Genomic DNA, 27,621 nt, shown 5'->3' with positions numbered 1-27,621 from the left:
ACACTTTTGAAGCTTCGTTTTCAAACCTAAAATTGTGTGAACAGTATTTTCTCCAAAGATTACATGCTTATCTTGTCAAATTTGGAACGTTTAGCTTTCAAAAGAAATGTTAGATTAGGGTTAAAATTGTATAAGCTGCACGCAGTCGCGAATACAGTAGCATACCGATGCCATCCAGCACACTTTATGTTTACAACGGCTTCTTTAACATACAAATGTACTTCTTTTTGAAACGATGTAATACTTTACCAGCCAGTAACCCGAAATATTTCCAATCGACTATACATAGAGAAAATTTATTTGTAGAATTTTTTTTAAATAAAATTTTCTTGCTTAAAAATATATGTAAATCTATTTAATAAAAATATTCGCGATTATATTTAATAGGATTTTTTTTTATCTGTATACTCAAGCCGATCACAATGTTTGGTCTACTGCGTCCCAAATCATTCGGCAATGTATTTAAATCAGTTAGCCGCATCCTGCCGCAGCTACGTACGTACGTCTCGCCGGCTATAAATCAATTGTTGCAATTGCAGCAAACCGAAATATGTGCCGATCCACCGTCACGCGGTTTAATTTTGGGCGTCTATGCCGACGAGGACGATAAGACAGATGCGGGTATCTTGACGCCGTCTGCCTGGCGGTATAATGTACAAAAGACAGCTGGCCGTCTACTGGAGGTATTGCGCATGTCGGGACCGATGCCGAAGCGTGGTGAAGCGCGTATTTTATTCGCTGTTGAACCAGAAAAAGTACCCTACTACTCAGCTGTGGCCGTTGTGGGTTTAGGTAAGGAATGTTTAGGCTATAATTCGTATGAAGTGCTCGATGAACAAAAGGAGGCGATACGTAGATCTGTGGCTAAAGCGGCTATGGAGTTAGCGTATCTTGATACTGAAAAGATTGAAGTTGAGAACTGTGGTCATGCCGAATCGGCTGCCGAGGGTGCTGCTCTAGGTATATGGGCCTATCAAGAACTAAGAGAAATCAAGCGCCGTATAGTCGTTCCGGCAATCGATTTATACACGCACAAAGATGAGCTTTGTGATATTGAAGGCTGGCGAATCGGTTTACAAAAGGCCGCTGCGCAAAATCTAACCCGACAGTTACAAGAAATGCCGTCCAACTTGCTCACACCCACCGCTTTTGCACAAACAGTTGTCGAAGTGCTATGTAAGTCGGGTGTAAATGTCGAGGTGAAGGTGGAGGGCTGGGCCGAATCTCAATCTATGCACGCTTTCTTATCGGTGGGTAAGGCCTCTTGTGAGCCACCAATTTTTCTAGAGCTGAGCTACTACGGTACCTCGGCCGAGGAGCGTCCAATAGTTTTGGTAGGACAAGGTATCACTTATGACTGTGGTGGTCTCTGTTTGAAGAAACTACAGGAATTATTTCATATGCGTGGCGACATGACGGGAGCGGCTGTGGTAGTGGCTGCATGTAGAGCGATTGCGGGTTTACGTTTACCGGTAAGTAAAAACCTGTAATTACCTGGATTTTGACTAGACCATGAATTTTGTTTATTGTTTTTGATTGGTAATAGGTAAACATACGTGGTTTGATTCCACTTTGCGAAAACGTTATGGGCTGTAATTCGTTCCGACCCGGTGACATTACCAAAGCTATGAATGGCAAACATATTAAAGTTCAGGGTACAGATCATGAGGATGTGCTAGTGTTAGCCGATGCGCTCTTGTACGCGCAAAATTTTTGCCCCAAGTTTATTGTGGATATTGGTACTACTTCGGGTATGATGCGTAACGCTTTGGATGAAGCTGCTTGCGGCGTCTTCACTAACTCGGAAATTCTTTGGCAACAAATCAAACATGCCAGCATGCATACTGGTGACCGAGTATGGCGTTTCCCATTATGGAATTTCTATACTAAGCAAGTAACATCAGGTGGCTCAAGCGACGTGCAGAACTATGGATTGGGACGTGGTGGACGCCCATGTAAAGCGGCTGCTTTCTTGAGAGAGTTTGTGCCATGTGGTCAGTGGATGCATATCGTAAGAACTTATGGGTACTAATTAATTTTTTAGTCACTATACACATTTCTCATACGATTTCAGGATGCCACTAACGTCATGGTGACCAATGGTAAGGCTTTCGAGTATATACGCAAAGGTATGGCCGGTAGGCCCACACGCACTTTGATAGAGTTCATAGCACAGACCATATGCAAAGATACAGCGCCAAAATTGAACGTCAAAAAGTAGGTGACAACAAAACTAAGCCATGAAGACAGCCTGAGAACGGATGAGTGATATATATTATTTTTCAAAAATTGATGTGTGTATTGTAACGCGTATTCGTACCGTAATTCGTAAATAGCAAATGCAAATTAACTGTTCAAATATGTCTGCTAACAATAACTTTTAGTGAATAAATATAGGGCACGGTCCCAGAATATATTTTGTATAAAAGATATCGAACAATGGAATGTTTTTAATATTATTTTTAATTTTCAAATTCGAAATCATATTCATAATATTGGGGCTCGGGGTCTATCATTTGATTTTCAGAGAAACGCTGTTCTCAGAGGCGTTAAGAGAAAGTTCTTCGAACACACTACGGCGATCGACTGGAAATTTTCACACGACCTAAATATTATTGTCAAATAGAAAGAATAAAATTTTTGATAATATTGTAATTTCGATTTTTTAAGCAACTCGGAAGTGCAAATTTTATAAAAAAAATAACTTAGAACACACCATTTGTTAAAAATCCAAAATTTGAATAGTCCTTCGATCATTACCTGTATTCATATATAGTTTTTTTTTTGTCTTTTGGCATTCGGATTTGCGATAGAAAAATCTCCTGGAGATCGCTACGAAATCAGGGAAATTCAAAATTTTACAAAATGAATCGCTGATCTATATTTACAGTATTTTTTTTATTTATTTATTAAAACTCTGTCTTCAAAAAAAAAAAAAAAAAAAAAAAAACGAAAACAGGCGTTGTTTCTGACTTGCATGTAAATATAACGGTTTAAGTGAAACATGAAAATTATTTGTAAGTTGTTCATTGGGTAAAAAATATATTAAAAAGATAAATATTTATTTATATTAAATGAACATTTCGAGTAAAAGGATTTGAGTTATTTCATATACATATAGCATAGCTACTATAAATCCGAGTATATAAATTATAAATGAAGATTCTTAAGAGCTAAAAAAATGTATTTTTTAGGTTATAACTAGTGTTTGCCTTATAAGAATGGCGTGTAAAAATTGGCTTGGGATGTGTATAATATTTGTTTTGTTTTTCTTTTACAAATTAATTACAATCTGTATTATCCATTTAAAGATACGGCGTGCGACAACACTATGTTGATATCAATAGGCGGATAATTTTGCAATAATTTTACATTTGATGCAAAATCATTTTGAAGTATGAGTTCTCGTTGTATTCTGAAATTATTGCGGAAAACAATTTTTTTTAATCAAAAATTCATCCATGTAAATGTTAATACCAGCAATGAAATGTCAAATGATTGAGAACAAATGAAGGATTTGATAGTATAAAGCCATAAACGCTATGATAATAGTTGGTGTGGTGTGTAAATGTAATGAACAAAAAATAACTTACAAAATCATTGAACAACATATTCTTATTAGGAATTCGAAACGGCGCTCGTCGGAGAAAACAGAATCCCATATGCGCACCACATCGGGTAATGGAAATTCTTGTGATAACAGTAGCGTTATCCATCTAAAATATAGTGTTTAAGTAAGATCAGATAATTTCTGAAAGCATTGTTTAAATTATAACTGTTATTAGAAAAATAATTACCTAAAACTATAGTATTGTGGATGCAGTTCTTGTTCTTTTAATTTATTATAGACTTCGGGATCTTTTTCTTTAAGCATATTAGCTAGTTTTGCCATCATAAATTTTATACCGCCTTCAGAATCGTCGAGGGTTTTTATAAAAAAATCACGTATTTCACTCATCAATGCGGTAAAGCAGAAAAAACAATCGGCTTCAGCGTATTCTAAAGAATAACAAATAAATTGTTTTTCTGTGAAGTAAGAAAAACTATAAAAGACAAAAATAAAATTACACTCACTTCGGTATTCCAGATCAGGATCAGAGGCCATAATATAATATATTGGACCAACAATCTCATTCATGCCTTGGACATAGCCCTGCCCTGGATTTAGTTTTGCATAAAGGAAGAGTATGCGCTGCACTACTTCCCAATGTGCTTCCAGTCCTTCCTCCATTGCCACGTAATTTTCATTAGAACGCTTTGTTATAAGATTTATCTATAAGTTTGGAAAGTATTAGTCAAAACGTACTGTGGTAAAAACTACAATATGAAGTGATATACGTATTAGTTTGAAATTACCTGCTACTTATTGTAAGAAGGGAAAGCATGACAAAATATAAACGTGTTTTACATTAGTTTTTCGTTTGTTCTTTACATAAACTATACATTTATTTGTGCGATTATGGATATGCCCCTTACCTTTGTAATTCCTAAGCCTTTGCGTTCTACATTCGCTGAGCTCAACATAGTGGGGACAACACGTTGATGCAATCTTCGTTCCCCTTTGCTATGCACCACAATGTCACAAGGGTATTCAGTTGCTTGTTGGAAAAACGATATATCTGGACATAAACGTCGAACATCTTTGTCGATTTGCAAGAGGAATTCATTGTCTTGGAAGAATGTGTTCCAAGCGCTTTCAGGCCCCTCACTTAAAGGGTGATCATTAAGTCCAGTATTTGTATTATCTTGATTGTCGTTTCCATTCAGACCAGGTGGTAGTACTAATTCTTCTATGAATTGACGATATAATGCTCGTTTTTTGGTAAGCGTTTCAGTCCATGTGCTCCGTTTAGGTCCTAGGTAGCCGAGAAGTATTTTCCAACAAGTTGTTCTGAAACTACCTATGTCAGGTATTCCTATATATAAGAAATTCATTACTTCGTTTGTTAAATTATGTATGTATTTAGTTTTAAGCTTACCATAAAAACAAAGGTTTCGCAGTGCATTTATGTCAATATCGGGACCTTCTAGTGCTTCCTCAAATTCTTTAACACTTTTAGAATAAATTTAGTCAGTTTTATAACGGTTTGATAACATATTTATATCTATGGAGCTTACCGTGCCTTAAACATTGACAATAAATTATGTTTTTATGTTTATTAAAAAACTGTAAACTTTCACTTATATTTCCTATAGGGGGAGGCGTTGTTTTGATGAGACGTTTTGTTATAATTATTTACAGATTTTGCTCCAGATGTCATAGCACACAGCTGACGAATTAGGAACCAAAACACATATTCCGCGAATTTCGCTTAAAAGAAATGTAGGAAATGTGGCCACATCAAAAAATCACATAAACTTTCAGGTCACCCTGTGGTGCAATTTTCATAGACAATACCCTATTAGATCTTGTAGGGCGGATATTTTAAGCGTCATTTGTGTATATCTCTATATACAATAACCGTAATAATACTGCGCCCGCTACATTATTTTGAATGGAAATAGTTATATTTACAATAATAAGAAAAATTTCTTATAATAAAAGTTTTAAAAGATTTGTGAGCTGTTATGTTTAAAATTAACCAGCTGGCATTACCATATTGATAGGAATCAGCTGAGCAACGACACCAGGAAACGTGTCAGTTGATATTTGCAAGGAATTTATCAGAATTTATTATTTTATTCTAAACTTACTTATATTCTCAAATCATTCTGAAACACAAAAAACGAAATTAAAGCAATGAAAACACGCTTTAATACATATGATATAGTTTGTGGTGTCACCGAGTTGCAGAAGTAAGTTTTAGATAAACTTGTATGAATCATATATGTATGTATTAATTTTCGTTGCTTAAAGCTTGGTTGGACAACGCGTAAATCAAATCTATGACATCGACAACAAAACATATTTGATACGATTTCAAGGAGGCGAAAGCAAAACAGTGCTCTTAATTGAGTCTGGCATACGATTTCACACAACAGCTTTTGAATGGCCAAAGAACGTCGCGCCTTCGGGCTTCAGTATGAAACTGAGAAAACATCTAAAAAACAAACGTTTGGAAAAGTTGGAACAACTAGGCATGGATCGTATAATTGATTTGCAATTTGGTACTAGCGAAGCTGCATACCATGTTATTGTTGAGCTTTACGATAGGGGCAATATTATACTCACTGACCATGAATTTACAATTTTGTATATTCTGCGACCACATTATGAAGGTGAAGAAGTACGATTTGCAGTTCGTGAAAAATATCCTTCAAATCGTGCGAAAGAACAAGCTGTTGACTTAACAGCGAATGATGTGCGCACTTTGATAGAAACAGCAAAACCCGGTGACAATTTGCGACGTTTGCTAATGCCAAAAGTGGATTTTGGACCGGCTGTGATAGATCATGTACTACATAAATATAAACTAGATAATTGTATAATAGAAAAGAAAGAAGATCCAAGTACGGCCGCAGAAGAAGAAACTACAACACAACAAGCTGAAAGTGGTGGTGGTGGTAAAAAATCGCGTAAGCAAAAGAAAAGGGAAGGCAAATCAATGAACATGCGGAATTTTGATATTAATACTGATTTACCCACGTTGGTTCAAGCAATACAGGTAACTTATATTATATAATAGTTTGAAATTTGTCTGTATACATAATTTTTTTTAGGAAGCTACTCGGATATTTGCTGAAGGTCGCTTATCTGTGTCGAAAGGTTTTGTTATACAAAAACGCGAGGAGAAACCTGCAACTACCGCCGAAGCCGCCAAAGAGGATTTTTATCAAAATATCGAGTACCATTCCTATCCGTTTGCACAGTTTGAAGGACAACCACGAGCAGAATTTGCAACATTCATGTTGGCTGTGGATGAGTTTTATTCCACACAGGAAGCGCAAAAAATCGATCTGAAAACTTTACAACAAGAACGAGAAGCTTTGAAAAAGTTGTCCAACGTTAAGAATGATCACGCAAAGCGTCTTGACAATTTAACCAAATCTCAAGAAGTTGATAAACAAAAAGCCGAACTTATAACCTGTAATCAAGAGTTAGTTGAACACGCAATAGCCGCTGTTCAATCGCTCATTGCATCTCAAATGTCATGGCCGGACATTGAAAAAGTGGTCAAAGAGGCGCAAGCTGATGATGATCCCATAGCTGGGGCAATCACAAAACTGAAATTAGAAATTAATCATATTTCATTGCGACTCTCAGATCCTTATAAAAATGAGGAAGGCGACTCCGATGATGCCGATAATAATGAGGACGGCGCTGATGGTTTACCAACGCTGGTGGTCGATGTGGATTTGGCGCTATCAGCTTGGGCAAATGCAAGAAAGTATTACGATCTAAAACGCTACGCCGCGAAGAAAGAACAGAAAACAATCGATGCTTCGAACAAAGCCTTGAAATCAGCCGAACGCAAGACGCAGCAAACATTAAAAGAAGTGCGCATAATATCCACAATTTCGAAAGCGCGCAAAGTCTACTGGTTTGAAAAGTTTTATTGGTTTATTAGCTCTGAAAATTATTTAGTCATTGGTGGCAGAGACGCACAACAAAACGAACTGATTGTGAAACGGTAAACTATTTTTATTATTTTTTTTAAATTTAAACATAAGTATAAGTATAAATTACGCTTGCTTGCAGTTACATGAGACCCACAGACATTTACGTGCACGCTGAAATTCAAGGTGCCTCAAGTGTTGTCATTCGGAATCCAACCGGCGCTGAGGTGCCGCCAAAGACATTATTAGAAGCTGGCACGATGGCTATATCATACAGTGTAGCTTGGGATGCCAAGGTAGTGACTAACGCGTACTGGGTGCGTAGTGATCAAGTCACTAAGACGGCGCCCTCTGGTGAATATCTAGGTACTGGCAGTTTCATGATACGTGGCAAAAAGAATTTTCTGCCATCCTGCCACTTGATAATGGGATTAAGTCTGCTCTTCAAATTGGAGGACAGTTTTGTGGAGCGACATCGTGGCGAGCGAAAATTGCGTACTTTCGAGGAGGAACAACATGAACTGGAGGAGCAAGAACAGCGCTTGAAAGAGTTGGGACTAAATGAAGATGTAGAAATAAATTTGGATGAAGAGCCTGAACAGAGTGAAAAATCGCAAGAAGATTTGAAAGCAAAACAACTGGAGACTGTCGATGAAAACGCTGAAGATACAGATTCATCGGAAGACTCAACCAACTTTCCAGATACTCAAGTAAAAATTGAACACGACACTGGACGCATAACTGTACGTACCGATTCTGTTGTGGAATCGACCACCGAAAATGCTGAACATGCGAAAACCACCGGCAAAGCCATTGTAAAGCAAGAGGAAGAAGAAGCAACAATAATACCGGCAGCGGCACCACGTAAAAAACAACAACAAAACGCTAAAAAGCGGAAAGAGGAAAAAGAACGTAAAACTCAACAAGAATTAAGACAACAGCTACAAAATGCCGAAGAAAAAGACTCAAAGAATTCCAATATGAAGCGTGGACAGCGTGGTAAACTAAAGAAGATGAAAGCCAAATATAAGGATCAAGATGAGGAGGAACGAGAACTACGTATGAGGTTATTGAATTCCGCTGGTAAAGATAAAATTGATTTAGCTAAAAAGAAGGCCGAAGAAGAGCTGAACATGCAGAACACACAAAAGGAAAGGCGAAATTTTGCGCGCAAAGAAGAACTTTCCCAAGGTGCAGTCGAGGTGGATGACGACGATATGCCTGCAGGTGCCGATGTGGCCATGTTAGATGCGCTTACCGGACAGCCGCTTGAAGGCGACGAGTTATTGTTCGTCATCCCAGTGGTGGCGCCATATCAAGCATTGCAAAATTACAAGTAAGAATTTGCCTTATTTTATTAGTCTATAACATATTTCGTGCTCACATACCGACGGGGGCGCGGGTAAGAGACGTAATGAGCTTTTTCACGAGGGAGTCAAATCTAGGAGGGAAGGTTGGAGGAGCAGTTGCAGTAAGGAGCTTTCCGTAACACTTAACACTTACCGATCCAAACGGGGTTAGATCGCCGAAAGAACAGCCCTTGGTCGGATGAAATCCGAGTCAATTCCGGTGCGTAGAACCGGCTGTCGTGGGAATTGAGGAGCTTTCCGTCAAGCATAGCCTTGGCTTACCAGACCACTGTAATGTTTTTTCAGGCAGAAGTGGCTGCTGTTAAGTGCTGTAGACGTTCTGCTCCGAAGTTCAACTACGAAGCAGAGTGTCAATAATAGCGCTGAACTCGCTTACTACGCACTCAAAATTTATTCGAGGAAGGTCTGTCCTCAGTAAAAATTTCACGTAACAGCAAAGTCGTTGAGCTAGTCAAAGAAGGCACGCTTGTTCCACATACGTGAGAATAAGTAGGATCTCTGTCTTCAACTTGCGTTCTAACACTGGAACTATGAACTTCGCGTGCTTGTCAGACGCAGGCGATGACCAGATCCTGTGCGACTGCGAGATCCTTTAGGCCTAGAGTAGGATTATCTACTGAACTACTTAGCAAAGTTCATACTATCGAAATCCTAGCAGATCTTGCTGAGCATTGTCTAATAGGCATTCATGCGGTAAGGCTAAAAATATTGTCGAACGCTAGTTGTCAAAGTTGTATGGATGATACTTTCTGCTCCACTTTCCAGCCTGACCAAGACTCGGCCTCTTACCTTCGGCCACCCAAGTGATATAGCCGAAACTGACATTAGCCGCCTGAACAAATTTGTGATAGGCTCAAAGTGTTTTGTCGATTTATGAGGGTCTTTATGATCTTTATGATCAATTATATGTACTTCAACCTCTTAACTAAACCTAAACTATACCAAATTTATACAATACTTGCAGGTTTCGCGTCAAGCTCACACCAGGCACGGGTAAACGTGGACGTGCTGCTAAAACTGCCTTAACCATGTTCTCCAAGGATAAAAATTGCGGCACACGTGAAAAGGATTTGCTAAAAAGCATCAAGGAAGAAGCTTTGGCGCGAAATATACCGGGCAAAGTCAAATTATCGGCACCACAATTGCAAAAATTTAAAAAGTAACGGGCGGATGAATGCTCGCAGTTGCTTGTACATACTGTTATGCTTAGGTAACTTTAGTGGCTTGCTACACAATAAAAGCAATTAAAAATAATTTCCATGATATTTAATGTTCGTTGATTTAATTAAATAGTATTATACGCTATTGATGTGCTGGTTTACAAGGAAATATATATACAAATACAACTGAATTTATTTATTGCTGAATAAAAGATTGTTAACGGTAAATATGCATATATGTTTATGTATATATTACTTTCATGTAATTTTGAGTACTTCAAACATTACACAAGCACTGTGCAGCAAAATATCAAGTCGGCAAAATAACAACGGAAGGAAATATCGAGACACATGCCACAAGTGTACCTTCAACAAAGGTCACTGACAACTTATGAAGAATTTTATATAAAATTGGCATGTGAGGAATGAAGGCACAAGTGCCGATGACGGCCGCGATGATGGCAGTACTGGCTGTATATTTCACTTGAAAGTAGCCTCGCTACAACAACAGCAACTCGAAAGTAGCTCCATCGACGCACATACATACATATCAACGTGTTTGTTGGTAATGAGCAAACAGCTGCTGGATCATTATTCCCTGTTTTACTCATTTTGTTGAATCAGTCAAATAAATTAATATAAGTTGCTTGTGGATATGCTCACACATACATGCATACATGCATACATGTGCACATGAGTGCGAAATCAAAGCAGCCATATTAGCCTTAATATAATACCAATATTCATAAATCTGTGCGCCCCCACAAACAGACACACACACACATACACACAATTTAATATTCATTACTGTAGCGTGTGCGAAATAATATAAATTTGTTTGATTTTCTCTTTCAATGCAAACATACGCACATAGTATGAACAAACCAATAGAGATCATTTAATATACGCCACATATTTACTCATAATAATTGTACTGCTTTTGCGCGATCTTTTCCAATTTCTCAAATTAAGTTATTTTTTCCTAAAATTCGCTCGCAATGAGTAGAATTGTTGAAATTTTGTTTACAAAATCTCATTTCGTTGCCACTGTGTCGGTTGGTAGTGAAGGTGAGGCAGGCGTCTGGTCAGCGTTTTGTTTTTTGGCCAGTCACTAGTGAAATGAGCACAACATATAAACGTCCTGCATTTTGGCGCGTGCCGGATTATATACACGACGAGGAGATCTTCGAACGTTACGCCGGTGCCGGTGGTCGGAGGAAAAGTTCACTCATCTCCAGCACCAGTCGTCGGAATAGTGTTAAAAAGCATGTGCATTTCAAAGATGATCCACCCACAGTGAATTCCACGTTATCAGCTACAGTTCCAGTTCGGGCATCCAAGGTGAGTTAACTGTAGCGCTTATTTACTACTATATACATACATATATAACTTCATACTGGGTTTGCTCTGCTGTGCCATAACCCAAATTCGTGTGTTTACCTATTGGACATCCGATAGGCGCGTCAGCCGCAACAATTTCATAACAAATCATCAGGGTCAGTTTATCAGCAAGCCAAAGACCCTACATCCGTCTATTAATGTGTATATTTCTGTTTTAAATACATATGTTTACACATATACGTATGTATACTTACATATACATATGTGCTACGTTGTCTTGTGCTTTTGTTGCTTTACGGTTTGTTCTTCTATGAAAATTTCGGTTAGTAATCCTTCTTACGAAATATTTAAATTTAAAAAGTGCAAGGACATTATAAATCAAGAAGTTATTCATCCATATATGTATGTGTGTGTATGTATGTATATAAATATAAAATAAAAATTTTAAAATAGCACAGAAGAGGAGAGCTAATTATGCGGTAGTATTTATTGCTTTCAGTTTGTTGATAATTTCCAGCGGTCTGTTAGTAACAAAGTTCATTTTTATTGAATTAATAACCTAAGCACGCGGCTCCACTCGCGTTTTGGTGTCAAGGACATCATTAATCGTGATAATAATTTAATGGAATAGTTAAATTGGCAATTTACCTTTTTTATTGACTTCATAAATCACTGAGGGAATAGTCCAAAAAAAATATACCCTAAAATTGTAAATAAAACGCAAAATAATTAATTATTCATCAATATTTAATTTGTCGCCTTCAAAGTAATCTCCACCAGATGTAATACACTTAAGCCAACGATTTTTGCAGTTTTCGACAAACTTTTCAAAAACACTTTTTGGGATTGCCTGCAGCTTCGTCAGCGAATTTTGTTTTATCTGTTCGATCGATTGAAAACGGATTCTGCTGAGCGGCAGTTTCAGTTTGGGGAACAAGAAAAAATCAGACGGAACCAAGTCTGGTGAATACCGTGGTTGATTTATGGGTTTCGTTGCGTTTTTGGCTTTAAATTCGGTCACAATCGTTGCTCGATGAGATGGTGTATTATCATTGTGTGAAATCCATGAATTGTTCTTCCACAATTCCTGTCGTTTTCGATGGACGCTCAATACGACCTCCTTACTGACCGTCGGTCCCTCCGGAACAAATTCGTGATGCATCAAACCATAAATATCGCAGAAAACAATAAACATAACCTTGATTTTTGAGCGGCTTTGGTGTGGGTTTTTTGGTTTGGATCGTTTTTTCCCTTCCATTCGGATCATTGTTGACTTGGTTGCATGGCATTTCTTATCGGCAGTTATAATGTTCTCCATGAATGTGCAATCGGAATTCGCAGGATCAAGCATGTCCAAGGGACTCTTTTCGAAAAAAATAAGCTTTATCGGGACGAGTCGAGCAAGAATGCGTTTTATACCCAAAATATTTACCAAAAGCAATCGAAGATACTCACCAGAAATGTCGTATTCTTTTCCCTTCACTCTAACAGTTGCCTGACTATTTTTAAACACCATATCCTTTACCTTTTTAATATTTTCATCAGTTGAAGAGGTCGTCCAGAATGAGGCATGTCTCTATCTCTCGACCGTCTTTGAAGGCTTTGTACTACTCGTAGGGTTGTGTCTTTGATAAAACTGAATCACCTTAAGCCTTTTCAACATTCGCAACGATTCCGCACACGAAATTTGGTTAGAAACACAAAATTTGAAACAAATTCTTTGTTCGATATTGTGATCCATTGTAAAAATCCCAACGCACTACAGAGGTGTACCAGCTTAAGCGGCTGCTGTAAACAAACGGGTTGACAGATCGCGCTCATATTTGGCAAAGTAATTAAGGACGGTCCTACCAACTTGGCAAACTACATTTTTTTTAATATCATTTACTCACGGAATTTAATTACAATTTCCGTGTGCTTTTTGGTTCCATTGTATGTCCTTCTGCAGGACTAAAGAAATACCTGTGTATATTTTCACATCTTTCCCTGCTGCGGTTCTGACGTTATGTGGTCACATAACGAAATAGCGTTTAATTTTTGTATATAAGATTATTTACTTACTGAATACATATATAGAAAGATATATTTATATACATATATATACATATATCTACCGATTTTTCCTTATTTGTCCAAAACGACGCTCTGAGTTTCGGAAATAGTGCTATAAGTTATCAAAAATGGTTACCACAAAGGCCATATAAAGTATTGACCTTGAACTTACAGTCCTTCATTGTATGTATATAAATGAAGCCTAAAAAATTCCATTTAAGAAGCTATTGTCCGGTCGAAATAAATAAAAAATTGACAAAATGGTATAAAAACGCTTTTAAAGATAAATTGTTCGAACTTATTGAATCGAGCAGCTGAACTTTAGAAGGCTGTAACTCAAAAACTATTTGAGATATCTGACAAATAAGCAGCTTTGTGGTGAGAAAAAGATGTGTGCAAAATTTCAGATCGATATCTCAAAGACTGAGGGACTAGTTCGCGTATATACAGACAGACGGACATGACTGATTCGACTCAGCTCGTCAGGTTGATAATGTATACATATGTATATATAATTTTATTGGGACCATAAAACGTGGATAAAATACTTTTTTCAAAAAAGCTCTCAAAGATTGCTAGTTTAGATGAGCTAAATAGTTCAAAATGGTGAAGAAGAGGTCAGTTGGGAGTATATACTACAGCTCTATGTGTCTGTCATTAACCCGGTCAATGATTGTGTTGTTGTTGTATTATAAAATATTCAAAACTATATGACAGTCCTTAATTATATTTAAATTTAAGCTCGTTTGTGCTGCTTAGATTCCACTATCTAAGGAAAAACTGTACAGGAGGGTAAAAAATTGATGGTTTTTATATTCCGAACAGCGTACAAGTATATTCAATTTGTCACGAAATTGTAATACCCAGAAGGAAGCTTCGGAGATACCATAAAGTGTATATGTATATAAAGTATGTTTGTATATCAGAGATCAGTGTGACGTGCTGAGTCGATTTAATCATATCCGTCTTTCTTTCTATCTGTCTGTCTTTCCGTCTGTACATATGTACGTGCACCAGTTCCTCCATTTTTGAAATACCGATCAGAAATTTTGTACTCGTCCTGTTATCCCCAAGAAACTGCTCATTTGTCGAAACCGTCATATTGAACCAATAAAGGATATAGCTGGAATAAAAATTGACCGATTGAAATCCAGTTATTGTATTAAACTGTTAATGTCTTTTTTAAGGGATTAACTTCCCGAAGCCATAATATTGCCCAAAAGATTCGCTATAATATTTGAGTAAATTTTTCTGATAAGACCATAATACTTAGTAAGTAGCTGCCAAAGAAGCTGACATATCAAAATCAAGATAAAAACCATTTTATACCCTAATAACATGTGAAGGGTATTACAGTTTTTGTGCAGCCGAAGTTAATAATTTTTCTTGTTTTTAACAGTGAACGCTCATCAACAAATAATGCCAACAGCCTAGTGTCTGATTTAGTCAGTAGCTTAGTCTATTTCATTATTCGATTGAGGACTGCAGATATTCTATTGGAAATAAAAATTATCTTTGGCATTCAAACTGCTCGTAATATATATTGTACTCGTATTTGAATCACTTCGTAGTCACTTGGTATAGCATTATATGTATATATGTATGTACATATATACAAGTATGTTTGCTTCGTTGCTTAGTATAACAATACGGTAATTGTATGTGTATGGCTATGTTAGCTGTGTATGTAAATTTTCTGGCTGATTAACAGCAATTAATTTTAAATCGTATTTTTTAACACATTTGTTTTTATTTTTAATCCTGCGACAACATACAATTCCACTCAGCTTTAGTCCAAAAATAAATATGTATGTATGTACTTTGTTTTCTAACCAAAAGTAAAGCCATTCAGCTCGGCGGATTTGGCGACTTTACGAGTGGCATGTTCGTTTAGCAAATAAAAAATGGCAAATTAGCGAGTACTTTAAATTAAAATAAAAACAGTGACTATACACACACCTGTGTTTATTTGTAGACGCATAAAAATAAATACCCACAGACGTATGTATGTAAGTGTGTGTGCCGATAAACGTGAGATAAACAATTGGCCAAAAGTAAATATAAAATGGGTTATTAGTCAGCTGAGTTGAATTCGAGAAGATTTAGGTCGCCGCGAATGCATCGGAATGCAAGCGGCATATTTGTACATACATACATGTATTTGCATGAACATACATGTATATATTTGCATAAACCACTGCATTGCTTGTAGAAGTTTGCATTTGGGATTTGCAATCGAATTCGTCTTTTTGCCGATTGGCAGCTTTATCGTGTCGTTTCGCACTTGATTTAGTTTTTCTCTCTGTAATTTGTTTTTCAATTACAGTATTTATAGTTGCTTTACGTAGACGGCTTCTCAGCCACTAAGTGCATTGTTGTTGGTCCAGTGGCACAGAAATAAAAATAAGCACAACTAGATTTAATTGCATTAAAATTCGTTGAAAGTCTTTAGCGTTTAGATATTGTATTGCACATAACTGTACATGTGCGTGCATATATGCATATTCTGACAGCATCAGGAAAAAGACGATTCTAAATTTCGACATGGTCCAATGCAACGTCATACTGACTCGGTTTGTAACCGGGTCTAATTCCGTATACTATTTTCCAATTGGACCAAATTTTTCCTGTATACTTCCTCATGTGCATGTACTTATGTACATATGTATGTATATGTTTTGATGTTGATAAGTGCAATGAGTACGATAAGTATACGCCCTGTTGGACATTTTGGTTAACTAATATACAATATTATCATATAATATGTAGTAGTTGCAATAAATGTATAATTTATATAAAAAACAGGAACGGAAAATAACTGTTATTGCATATTTTTGACTAACAAAAACCGTAATTAAGGAAGGGTCGGATATATATGATTTTTTTTTTTGAAGATAAGAGTTTTTGATAACTTTTGTTTATTGCTCACAGAATAATAGTTATGCAGTGAGTTCAACTAAACTCTTACGCAATACGCTTTTTGTTTTGCCTTAGCAAATAATACTCTCACGCAAATTTTTTCATATCGCCAGTCCAGGTTAAAATTGATCACATCCACAAAATGTCAGGCACATTTTCTTCACATGTTTGCATTAATTCCTGATAAACAACGGCATTGACTATAATCGTCAGACTCTTTATGAATTGTACAGTAGAGGCCCGCTAATCCGGACATGGCCTAATCCGGATTCCACTGTAATCCGGACAGGGTTAAAAAATTCAAAATTTCTATTATGTCCCTTGTAATTCGGACCGACATTCTCTATCCGTATTCTCTAATCCGGATCACATGTTTATTATTCACTACATTCGCTTTTATGCTTTATTGGTTTAAGTTTTTTTTGTTTTTTTTGGAACATGTGTATTATTTGTTATAATAAACAAACAGAATGTTATAAATATTTTTTCATAACACATATTTATGATATGTATCTTTGTTAGTCCGGATTTCGCCCTATTCTTCCGGATAGAGGGCCGAGGTTTTAGCTGATCCGGATAGTAGGACTCTACACTATATACATTAGAGATTGCTTCAAAAATTTTTTTTTTTTCAACTCTTACCCCTCAAATGTTAGTGATTGACAAACAATAAATCCTCCCTCAAGCCAGGCGCTGTAGCTTAACTCTAAGGGGTCAGGGGGGTTTTCGTTTTAGGTTCCCATACATTGTACATAGGAGTTTTCGTTTTTTCATTCAAACTAAAATTTCACCAACTAATTTTCGTTTCTCAAAAATAACCATCACATATTCTGAAAGACCACTTTTCATACTTTAAAAATTTCTGCGACAAAGTTTGATTATCTCAATTAGGCGATTAAACATTGATTTGAAATTTGCAATTTGCAATTTTTACAATAAAAATAAAAAAATTTTGAGAATAATAATTTTGTCGCGGGAATTTTTAAAGTTTGAAAAGCCAACACGCAGAGAAGAAAATATAGCAGCCGAAGTTGAGAGTGTACACGAAAACCGTGGTGAGTCGATTCGGTTCCGTTCGCAGCAACTCGAACTGTCGTATGTAACGACTTAACGCATTTTACATCGAGATCTTAAATTGAAAACCTGCAAGAACCAAAGCCGCTCGATCTTCCCAAGTGACATTGCTTCGGCTTATGGGCTCTTGAAAAGTTCCAAGAAGTTCCAACGTTTTTGAGCCAAATTTTGTTCAGTGATGAGGGTAATTTCTCGCTCAATGGGTATTAAACAAGCAAAATTGCCGAATTTTGGACGAAGAGCAACCTGAAGAGATTCAAGAGCTGTCATTTCATGCAAAAAAACAACAGTTTGGTGTGAGTTGTGGGCCGGTGGAATCATCGATCCATATTTCTTCAAAGATGATGCCGGTGAGAATGTAACCGTCGACCATTATCGCGCCATGATAACCGTCTTTTTGATGTCTGAAATTGAAGCTCGTGATCTCGGCGACATTTGGTTTTAACAAGACGGCGCCGTTTCCTACATATCGCCTCAATCAATGGGTTTATTGAGCGAACACTTCGGTGAGCAGATAATTTCACATTTTGGGCTGGTCGATTTTTGCTCAAAGATCGTGTGATATCACCCCGTTAGACCTTTTCCTGTGGAGATATCTAAAGTCTAAGGTCTATGCGGACAATGTCGCTTCGATTCAGGCCTTGCATATTTTGCTGTATGTTTTGTGCGTGTCATTCCTCAACGGATGGCAATCTGAGACGTACCCAGCGGCCAATTTTTGAGAGAGATAATCTTCCAAAAATTAAAGGTAAAAAAATGTTCTTTGAAAATGTAGGGAACCTCGAAATGGATCACCCTATAAAATGATGTGAGAAATCGCGCCTTGCAGAGATATTTAATACATAAAATCGTTATTTTAGTTTTCTTGACCCACGCTAATAACCATGTTGAAAGTTAAAACAGTTCAGTTTTAGGTCAGTCAGTAAATGTTTGAGAAAAAATTTGCCCCAAGTACGTTATTCGTGATTTCGGGTTAAGTGACCTGGAACGCAATACGAGTTACTCTTATAAAAAGTAAAGAAATTTCATAAATCAGCGATGAAGCTCCATCAAAACCAGTGTACGGTGAACTCAATCGAAGACGTAGATTACTCCAAAACGAATTGAAGCTGAAGCTCTAGCGAAATCAGTTGTTGTTCAGAAATCTATTGATGCTGTGCTTAAACTGACATCGTCATGACACCGATTGGATAGGTCATCCACGGTATAGTCTAAACTTGGTACCGATTGGCTTTTTTTATTCATGTACATTTACATATATAATATAACTCAAGAGGTCAACATGTTTTTGACACCTGAAGAGGCGGTTGATTCGTTCAGAATGCATGTTTTGGAAATACCTCAGTCAGAGGTGTAAAAAAGCTCCGACAATTGGTCGTTTATAGATCTCAACGGAAAATATTTTGAAAAACAATAAAGCGATTTTCGATGATTATTATGTATGCCTATTTGTTTTCTAATTCCGAAATATAAAATGTCACAATCGTATAAGCGTGTCTGTTCATAATCTAACTTGATGGACATAATTGCTTGGTGATCAACACTATTTTTCAATACGTATGTTGAAGTATTGAACTTTGGTTTAAGCAGACAATTTTTAATAGGAGTGTAACAGTGAATTAAAACTATGAAAAAATTGTGTTAAAAGGTAAGGCTAGTTCTCAAAATGACATACATTTCTATAAAAAATAATGAACATATTGCTTTTTCGCTTCTTAAGGACTCTTCGCACCACCCATTTGCAAACTGATTCTTTATGCCATTTAAAAATATAAATTTTGTTTGCTCTTTCATCTATCCACCCACTTGTGCGCATTCTATCAATTTAATTTTTGGCTTTTTCTGCAGAATTAAATTATTTGTTTGACCCACTTGTAAGTTATTAAAATATTGAACAAGTGTGGACTGCTGCAAAAAATTGGTGCACTGCAAAAACAACAACCATTGAAAAAAGTATATAAAAAACGTTTAAATATTAATCTCATTACAAACTTATGTAATTACCAATATTTCATTAAGTAAGACGCCTTCAAGTACATGCGTGGCACGTACATGTGAACACCTCCTTGCAGTGAGTCGCTCGTGAGCAAATGTATGAGCAGATTTAATTAGCCTGCTGCGTATAGTACACGTTTGTTTATTTAGGCTTTTTAAAACGACCTTGAATTATACCTCAAATACGCATAAATTTGTCTGTATATATTTCAACATAAAAACCGCTTTAGTGCAGGCATTGCGGCCAAATTATAGCAAACACTTTTCATTTCGAAGCATTTAATTCTGAACTTTGTAATATAGTTGTTGGACATTTTATAAGTCCACAAATAAAATTTAACGACTTTCCATATAAATATTTTGCGCATGTTGCTTCTGTCGAAGTGAAATTACCCAACGTGATTTTTGTATGTAAAAATGTATGTATGTATTTATATTTGTAGAGCGTTGCAGGCCCACGCTGGTGGTGTGTATTGTTGTTGCATCGAGCTCTATTGTTCTTTGTTTGATATTTTTCCCAAAACATTGCAAATTTTGGCGTGCGCCAGACATTTTGTGCCCCCTCATGGGGTGTAGCGGCTGCACCGTGTGCACACATCTTTAGTTTACTAAAGATCGTGTCGTATAAGTAGCTGCGGGCCGACCAGGAAATTAAATTGCACTTACCTGTGTAAACACATATGTACATACACACAATTATATAGGATTATACAGGGTGCGCCAACATTTTTTGGCGCCGTATAAATACTAAATATCTATGAGGAGCTATTAGTTATGAGAGCGATCCGATAGGTTGGGTTAGGTTAGATGGCTGATTCCTTAAGATGATGTGCGATAGCACTTAGACTGCTATGTATAGTTTACGAAGTCACATTTAAAACTCCTGCAGTTGAATATCAGCCATCAACCGATCGGCTTGAACCTATCAGCAACCTGCTTAGGTTAAATTTGGTTAATATGTTAGGACAATAAGCCACGCTTAGATCAGTTTGGTACTTTGCGATGGAGTTCACTTGCTAAGTCCAAGAGTAGTAGTCATCATTTCGAAGGCCTGCGCTTGACGCGAAATTTAACAGACTCCCTGTCGATACGTCCTCCAGTGTATCATACTGTGGGGACCCCAGATGCTTAAAGCGTAGTCTTGCTAATGCAGGACAAGTGTACAAGACATTCTCCATTGTTTCCCTGGTGCCCTGCTCTTGGCATTTGCTGCAGTCTCCTCGATCTGTCAGCCCCATCTTGTGGGTGTGTATCGCCGCCAGACAGTGACCAGTTAGTATTCCCATCTTGTTCCTACAGTCTCTTTTATCGAGCGCCAATAGGATTTTGTTTTTTGATAATTTGTGTACTTCCGTTCTACCGTCTTGTACATGACTTTTGCAGTTTTGTACCCAAGTAGCTCGTTCCATCGGGTTTTGATTTTCTTAACCACGCTTCTGTCGAGATCGTCGTATGGACAATGCACGGGTTTCCCAATGTTGATCACATTTTCGGAAGTTAGCCGTACACCATTCTTGGTAATCTTGTTCACACATTCATTGCCCTTGATACCTTTGGGGCCTGGCACCCAGTAGAAGTGAAGATACTTACATCTGGTAACACTTTCCACTGCTACCCTGCTTCCCAAGACACTTCAGGCCGATATGCAATACGAGGTTAATGCCTTGATTGCTGCGGGGCTGTGTACGTACGTGTTGACTCTGGACCCTTCTTTGGTGCTTTATACCTACTTCCACAATTTCACCTGAATGTCTAAAAGTATGAGATTCGAGGTGTTTTAGCTTTGACCCGGCGGGACATTCGAGAAGGAAGTGTTGAGATTATTTTATTTCATCTTCCAAGCAACTGACGCAAGTGACATGCGGTTAAATGTTTAATCTTTCCGCATGAATCCCTAGAACTCTTAAGCTTTAACTTGAGCCAAAAAATTTTACGACTGCACAAATAGTTTACCAAAGTTTGGTGAGCTGGTCTGAATTTTACGAAACTAACAAACCAGTCTAACCACGTAGTAACTTCAGGGCAGGAATATGGAGTTTAGACGTCTTTTCACTAGTCTTGGGTCAGATCCGATAGGTACTTAGTAATAAAAAAACAGTGAAGCTTCAACTTCTTTGTATGTTTGGAAATGAAAGAAAGTTGTGCGGTCGCCTTTTTCACTAACGCAGTCTCCCTCATCCTCCACGAGACACCTGGACAATCTGGTCGACATGAGACTATGTTGAGACTCGTTAAACCAATTTTGGACGGTCGCCATAAAAGGAAAAGAGTAACTGTATACATATAGCATCCTAGCGTTCCTTGATTTCACTGCTCGGATTCATGGTTAGAATTAAAGCGATTGTAATTGTATCGATTTGAGGTTTAGAAAACGTGTCTAAATATCTTAATCGGCTTGTAAATGACACAGTTATTCAATGTTTACAAGATGACATAAAATATGGAACACCCTGTATGTTGTAAGTACATATGAGTAAGTAAATATACTAAATTTACAAATCTTATAAATTCGTTTATACTCTGTTATTCATATCCGTTTTAGTTTCTGCTTCGCATTTAATTTTTTTTTATTTACAAATTTATTTGAGTTCCCATTTTTTATGATTTTATCGCCAAAAAAAAAACACACAAAAATTAGCGAGTAAAATCTGTAACTGTGTACACAATAAAAATCCACAAAGTCCATCGAAGGCATAAAATTTGTAAACAAAAGTCAAAGAAAGCACAGATTTTCCTCAAAGAGGAAACACTAGCGCGCCGACCCCCTCCACAGCTACTGCGCTGCCGGCAGCAGCGGGGTTAATCAAGCAGGGGTTTGATGTATGATCACAAAAACGTCGAGGAAAATAAGACATAAAAGCATTTCGGCTTCCGCCGCAAATTCGATGCGATGTTTGTTTGCCGCTTTTAAATTTAGTGCTTGAGCAACTTTCAGCGCGATCAAATCGTCTGCGAATTTTCAGTGTATAAACGTTTTGTTGCAACGTAGTCACAGTGCCACCGATCGTACCGAAGCAGAACGTTGTCGTTGTCTTGTCCCGCGCGACAATAGATCGCATATCGTCCATTTGTCGTCGTCGTCATCATCATTGCTTTTCGAAAAATTGTGCAGCGATAAGACGTTGCCATTTACAGACCACTGGCCTGCATTGTGTTCGCGAGTTCACCAACGCGCTGTGACTTTTCGTACTTTTTTTTAGAGGTCTTGACCGCTGTTGAGAGAAAAAGTCTCCAAAAAGTGTCCTTTGTGCGCGAGTCCCCCGAGTGTTCATTGTTGTTTTTTAACCGCATATATTTGCCGTGTGCTTTTCGTGGCAGGCAATGAGCCCGAAATTGCATGAATTCACTGTTGTGCTGCGACGTGATGGCCCCGACACGCCCTGGGGTATACGTCTCGTCGGTGGCAATGATCTGGATACACCGCTCATCATAACCAGGGTAATCATAAGACTAAGCACGCAAATGAAAGTATCGCAAATAAAAATTCAGTGGAAATTTTTCTCTCATGCGATAATTATGTAATATGATCTTAAGATCACGATTTTGTTTAGTGTGTCGTTGCAACAAAAAAGGACGTTCATATGCTTGCTACGCGATTCATTGAAAATAAATATCAAGAAAAAATAAATAAAATAAAAGAGGCAAAAGTATATATAAAATGAAGAACCTCGAATGTTTTGGCTGCCGATTGCCAAATTGTGGCTTGTGTCTTTGGCTGCCTTTATCATTGCCATTGCATTCTGCAGACGGCAGAGCTGTATGTGTGCGTGGCAAACAAACAAAGAAATGTGAAATCAAAACAAGTTGCAAACAGTAAACAACAACAAGCAATAATATTTTTGTAAACTGCAAGAATTTACATACATATGTATGTGTGTGTGTATGCAGCGTAAGGGGTGTAAAGGAGGCGCGTAGTGGGAAAACGTTCGCAAGTTCAAAATAAATATGTTTGCGATTTCCCACTTTATTTCATTTAATTTTCTGTCTTAAGTGCACAAATAAAATATATAAATGATCTTATGTGTCTTGATGTACATACATACATACATATTAATTGGCACCATTATTCAATTCCGAAGTAAATTGCGCGCATCGTTAATGCAGTGAGTTTTTTAATAACAAAAATTTCATTAATTTTGCTTTTGTTCGGGGAAATTCAGAAATTTTTGACAAAGTAAATAAGCACTTCATAGAACAGTTCGATTATGTCGTTTCCATAGAAAAAATTGTTTGGCTATTTTTCCTTCAACAAATTTACCAATGGTGCCTCGCACAGCTTTAAGGCTAGAACCGACCGACAGTTAAGCTAGTGCATATCGCTAAAAAGACTTTACATCGACTAGTCTTGGGTGCACAGTCAGATCCGATAGGTAGTAATAGAAAAATCAGCAAAGTTTCAACTTCTTTAACTCATATGTTTGGAAATGAAAAGCTCGCTAAGCTAGTGTAGGTCGCTAAAAAGGCCTTACTTTGTAAAATAAATTGTTAATATCCTTCACAAACAAAGGTTCCATACAAGAACTTGATTTTGATCGGTCGGTTTGAATTAAAGCTATATGCTAAAGTCGTCCCATGTAAACTATATGTAGGAAGCTAGGGCGTTGCCTTGAAAAATATTCTATGCCAAAGTTCGTGTAGATATTTTGTCACATCAAAATGCTTTCCGTGTAAGGATTTGATTTTGATCAATCAGTTTATGTGGCAGCTTTATGCTAAAGTGGTCCAATTTCGGCGGTACCGACAAACGAGCAACTACTTGAGGAGAGAAGCACAAGTGCAAATTTTCAGATTTATATCTTGAAGACTAAGGAACTAGTTTGCAAAAACGTAGTTTAGTTCGTATAAACAAACGGGAAGACAGACAGACGGACGGACAGACTTCGTTTAGGATATAAAAAGTTGAAATAATAACTAAATATCATAATTAATATCATATACATATAATATTACTGTGAAGCTACAGTTAAAATTTCAGGTGAATAAGTTGATAGTTTCCGAGAGCATGGTCTTCCGAGGTGAAAAATACAGTTGCGATACAAACTCGTTGAAAGTTTTAAGTGCCGAACTGACCTCTCCAAAAGCTTCGAGTCTACGACGTATTGGTCAGAGAAATATTTTTTCCATTATTCAACTAAGACAACGCTTACTGTCAAGTGTACATTAAGTTATAAAAAGTTCCTCGATTTATTAATTGAAGAAATACTATTAATAAAAAGCAAACACTTTTAAAAAATCTCGGAAAATAATTACAATCTAAGAGAGCCTTTGATATCAGCATATGTTGACCTTAAAATCGTGATATTTGAGTAGTGCTCTAGTAAATATTATATCAAACGCTTTGTGACAAAAAAGTACCCAGAAATTGTTAATCCATAAAATGTTTTCACACAATTTCAGCCGCTTTCGAGAGATGTTCTCACGCAATCGTCTCAATATGGCCAAATAGAACTTCATGTTGACCATCTGTCCCTCCGAAACAATTTCATGTTGCACCATATCACGAATATCGAAAAAACAGTGAGCATCACCTTGATTTTTGAGTGGCTTTGGTGTGTTTTTTTTTTTGGGTTCGGCTCGTTTTTTCCCTCCATTTCGATTGTTGCCTTGTTTGAAGAAAAAACAGCTTTATCGGGAAGTGTTTCATACTCAAAATATCCACCAAAATCAATTCGATGAGATGATCTCTTGTCAGCTCTCCACAACTTGCCTGACGATTCCCAAGCACCATAACCGTCTATTTTTTATATTTCTATCAGTTGAAGAGGTAAATAAATGGTCGTCCATGGCTTTAACTATCTCCCGACTGTCTTTGAAGGCTTTGTACCACTCATAGGCTTCTGGTTTTGATAAAACTGAATCATCATAAGACTTTTCCAACATTCGCAATGATTTCGCATACGCATTTTTCTTATTCTTTTAAAGTTGTTTATGTTCTTTTATAAATTGTTTTCTTTTTGGCTTCGAAATTTAAAATATTGGCCTTCGCATTTCCGAATCAATATTAGTTATAGTGTTCCTAAGATAGCCAAATATAATGTCCATATCTTCATTTTTCTCTCATTACAATGGTGTATAACATTTTTCTGTGAAGCTTATATGGCAGATTCTATAAGGCTTCAAAATCGGGCCAGTATTTTTCAAATAAAATAACAAATTTATAGTTTTTTCGAAGATACAACTCAATGTTAGTTGGTAATTAAAATGGTTGAAAGGATAGCATCTGTTCCTACCTGCATTATCCACTTCAATCGAGATATGATGGATTACGTCCCAAATACCTATATAATCAGCCTCATATCCGATATGGTAAATTAAGTGAAATGTCTTGTGGTTCATATTTTAGTCATAAGTGAGCTAACTAATTAAAATTAAGTATTAATTTCAATATATATTTATTTAGCACTGCCTTTTTCTTGCAAATTTCGAAAGTTGATAATGTTCGCTTCTCTCGAACTCAAGTTTACCCCTTTCATTTATGAAATCGTTTGTATTAAAATATATGTGGGAGGAAATTATTTTTATTTCAAGAAAATATTTTCCAAACGGTTTCCGAACATAGATATTGTATTAATATTTATTTTAGTATCAACAATAAATTTGTACTAAAACCGTAAGTAGCACTTTCAGCAAACATTTTAGAGCTTTGTGTGCTAGTGGAAAATTAATAAAATCAGTTTTCGAAAAATATTTGCATAAATCAAAGTCAATTACACATGTTTGCGCGTTTCGCAGAGTCAATCAATCGAAAAAAGATCGAAATATCGAAGGCTGCGTCCTCGCTCTGCTTAATGAGCCCCAAAAAACACAATAATATTTCACATTTGACAAGACAGAAACATTTATGAGCGAATTTCGGTCACCATTAAATGTAATTTATGTGACGAAAGCAGACGTATTTGCGAAAACAGTTTATACAACGTAATGCTAATAATTCTGTATGGATGTGTGTCTAAACAAGAGGATATTTCACACCAAAAAAGCGTCGAAAATGCTTTGGATAATTATGTGCCAAATTGTAATCAAATGTTTACAATTAAGTAATCTGAGGGAAAATAAGTAAGGCAGCGATAATTTTTGGTGCAACAGAACATCATGTTTTGAAGAATTAGAAGGTTTTGAAATATTTCCAGGGATTGAAATATTTCTAGGCTTTGTAATAATTGTTGCTACTGAGCGATATTATGGACATTTTGCCTTCCTGTGAACGATTGGCTGTGAGCAAGCTTCATCTCGCCGCAGTGACTAAACGCTCTCTAATCTTAATTGCTTACTTGCGATGAGTGTAAATATCTTGCCAGATGTTAATTGTTGTATGGAAGGACCTTCTGCTCCTTCCTACCTTCGGCGAACTTGGTGAATGGGCTGTGATTTATTTTACTCGTATTATTATCTTAAGCGAATTTGAAATGATTTTGCTCTCAAGCGGTGTCACGAGCTTCACTACGAAAGAAGTTCGAAACCACACCAAACTGTCAACTTAGGTGAACGTAATGGTTGTTTATTAATAATTTGTAGATTTTCTTCGCACTGGAATTGACAATTTTTTTTATTTATCGCACCACTCAAATGAAAGTGAGCCGGAGAAGATGATTTTCTTAAAAAAAATCGTTATCGTTTTCAAGTTGTTCCAAGGCAAACTCACGACGTTTAAAGTGGTCTAATGGCTTCGGTTCTTGAATGAGAACAATTTTATACAGATGCACGCCCAAATCTTTTATCAAAATCCGTCAGGTTTTGGTTTGAGACAGTCCCAATTCCTGAAAACCTCTTTGAATTGAACAAATTGCGGTCTTTAGCAACACTTTCCTGAGCGACAGCAATATTTTCATTACTTCGAGCGGTTCTTTGTCTTATTGATATTTGAACATTATGTAAACAAAGTGCAGGCTCAAAATTTGTATATTTAGGTGTTTCACATAGTCTCATAAAGTTATAAGTTATAACAATCCGAAAACATAGCTTTCAGAGTTGTATTTGCGTAAATTTATTTTAGCATGCAATCCAACAACAAATTTTTTACATTTTTTTAATTTTAATTTTTATTATTTATTTTGTAAAAATTTATGATTTTACGATGCTTTATGACAAGTTGTGGGTACCCCAATTATGTATAGTCAAAAAACGATCATTTTGATAATAAAATTTAATAATTTGTAAGCGTTTTTCTTTCCATGATGAAATTGTAAACATTACTGAATATAATGAAAAAAACT

General features: G+C 36.7%; 4 protein-coding genes across 11 annotated transcripts in view; 3 read left to right on the top strand and 1 right to left on the bottom strand.

Annotated features, from left to right (window-relative positions):
* Positions 1 to 422: 422 nt before the first annotated feature.
* On the top strand, positions 423 to 2,417 carry LOC120779005 (cytosol aminopeptidase). The gene is made up of 3 exons (XM_040111124.1): positions 423 to 1,472; positions 1,547 to 2,011; positions 2,075 to 2,417. Exons 1-3 carry the CDS (start codon positions 423 to 425, stop codon positions 2,219 to 2,221), a joined length of 1,662 nt encoding a protein of 553 aa, XP_039967058.1. The 3' UTR covers positions 2,222 to 2,417.
* A 652-nt stretch (positions 2,418 to 3,069) lies between these two features.
* Positions 3,070 to 5,258, bottom strand: LOC120778850 (TBC1 domain family member 13). Of its 2 annotated transcripts, XM_040110876.1 has the most exons (8): positions 5,119 to 5,258; positions 4,980 to 5,053; positions 4,477 to 4,916; positions 4,357 to 4,359; positions 4,075 to 4,273; positions 3,798 to 3,999; positions 3,594 to 3,716; positions 3,070 to 3,415 (listed from the first exon to the last, which is right to left on the bottom strand). In XM_040110876.1, the coding sequence occupies exons 1-8, from the start codon at positions 5,130 to 5,132 to the stop codon at positions 3,298 to 3,300; spliced, it is 1,173 nt and encodes a 390-aa protein (XP_039966810.1). In that variant the 5' UTR covers positions 5,133 to 5,258; the 3' UTR covers positions 3,070 to 3,297. The 2 variants fall into 2 exon arrangements, with proteins under 2 accessions (XP_039966810.1, XP_039966811.1); XM_040110877.1 differs by lacking the exon at positions 4,357 to 4,359 and having other exon boundaries at positions 5,119 to 5,257.
* A 482-nt stretch (positions 5,259 to 5,740) lies between these two features.
* Positions 5,741 to 10,218, top strand: LOC120777464 (nuclear export mediator factor NEMF homolog). Its single transcript, XM_040108788.1, has 5 exons — positions 5,741 to 5,796; positions 5,858 to 6,605; positions 6,661 to 7,571; positions 7,640 to 8,833; positions 9,832 to 10,218. The coding sequence occupies exons 1-5, from the start codon at positions 5,741 to 5,743 to the stop codon at positions 10,028 to 10,030; spliced, it is 3,108 nt and encodes a 1,035-aa protein (XP_039964722.1). The 3' UTR covers positions 10,031 to 10,218.
* A 915-nt stretch (positions 10,219 to 11,133) lies between these two features.
* LOC120776596 (LIM domain-binding protein 3) overlaps positions 11,134 to 27,621 on the top strand; it is a 42,646-nt gene continuing 26,158 nt past the window's right edge. For 4 of the 7 annotated variants that reach the window (XM_040107370.1, XM_040107374.1, XM_040107373.1 and 1 more), the window contains exon 1: positions 11,134 to 11,368. In XM_040107370.1, coding sequence (XP_039963304.1) covers positions 11,147 to 11,368 — 222 coding nt within the window. In that variant the 5' untranslated portion in view covers positions 11,134 to 11,146. Of the gene's footprint in view, positions 11,369 to 22,333; positions 22,847 to 27,621 lie in introns of those variants that run through there. The other 3 variants (XM_040107369.1, XM_040107371.1, XM_040107372.1) reach the window with 3 other exon arrangements.

Source organism: Bactrocera tryoni, chromosome 5 (assembly GCF_016617805.1).
Source record: "Bactrocera tryoni isolate S06 chromosome 5, CSIRO_BtryS06_freeze2, whole genome shotgun sequence".
Lineage (NCBI taxonomy): Eukaryota > Metazoa > Arthropoda > Insecta > Diptera > Tephritidae > Bactrocera > Bactrocera tryoni.
This window is presented reverse-complemented; position numbering and strand designations above follow the sequence as displayed.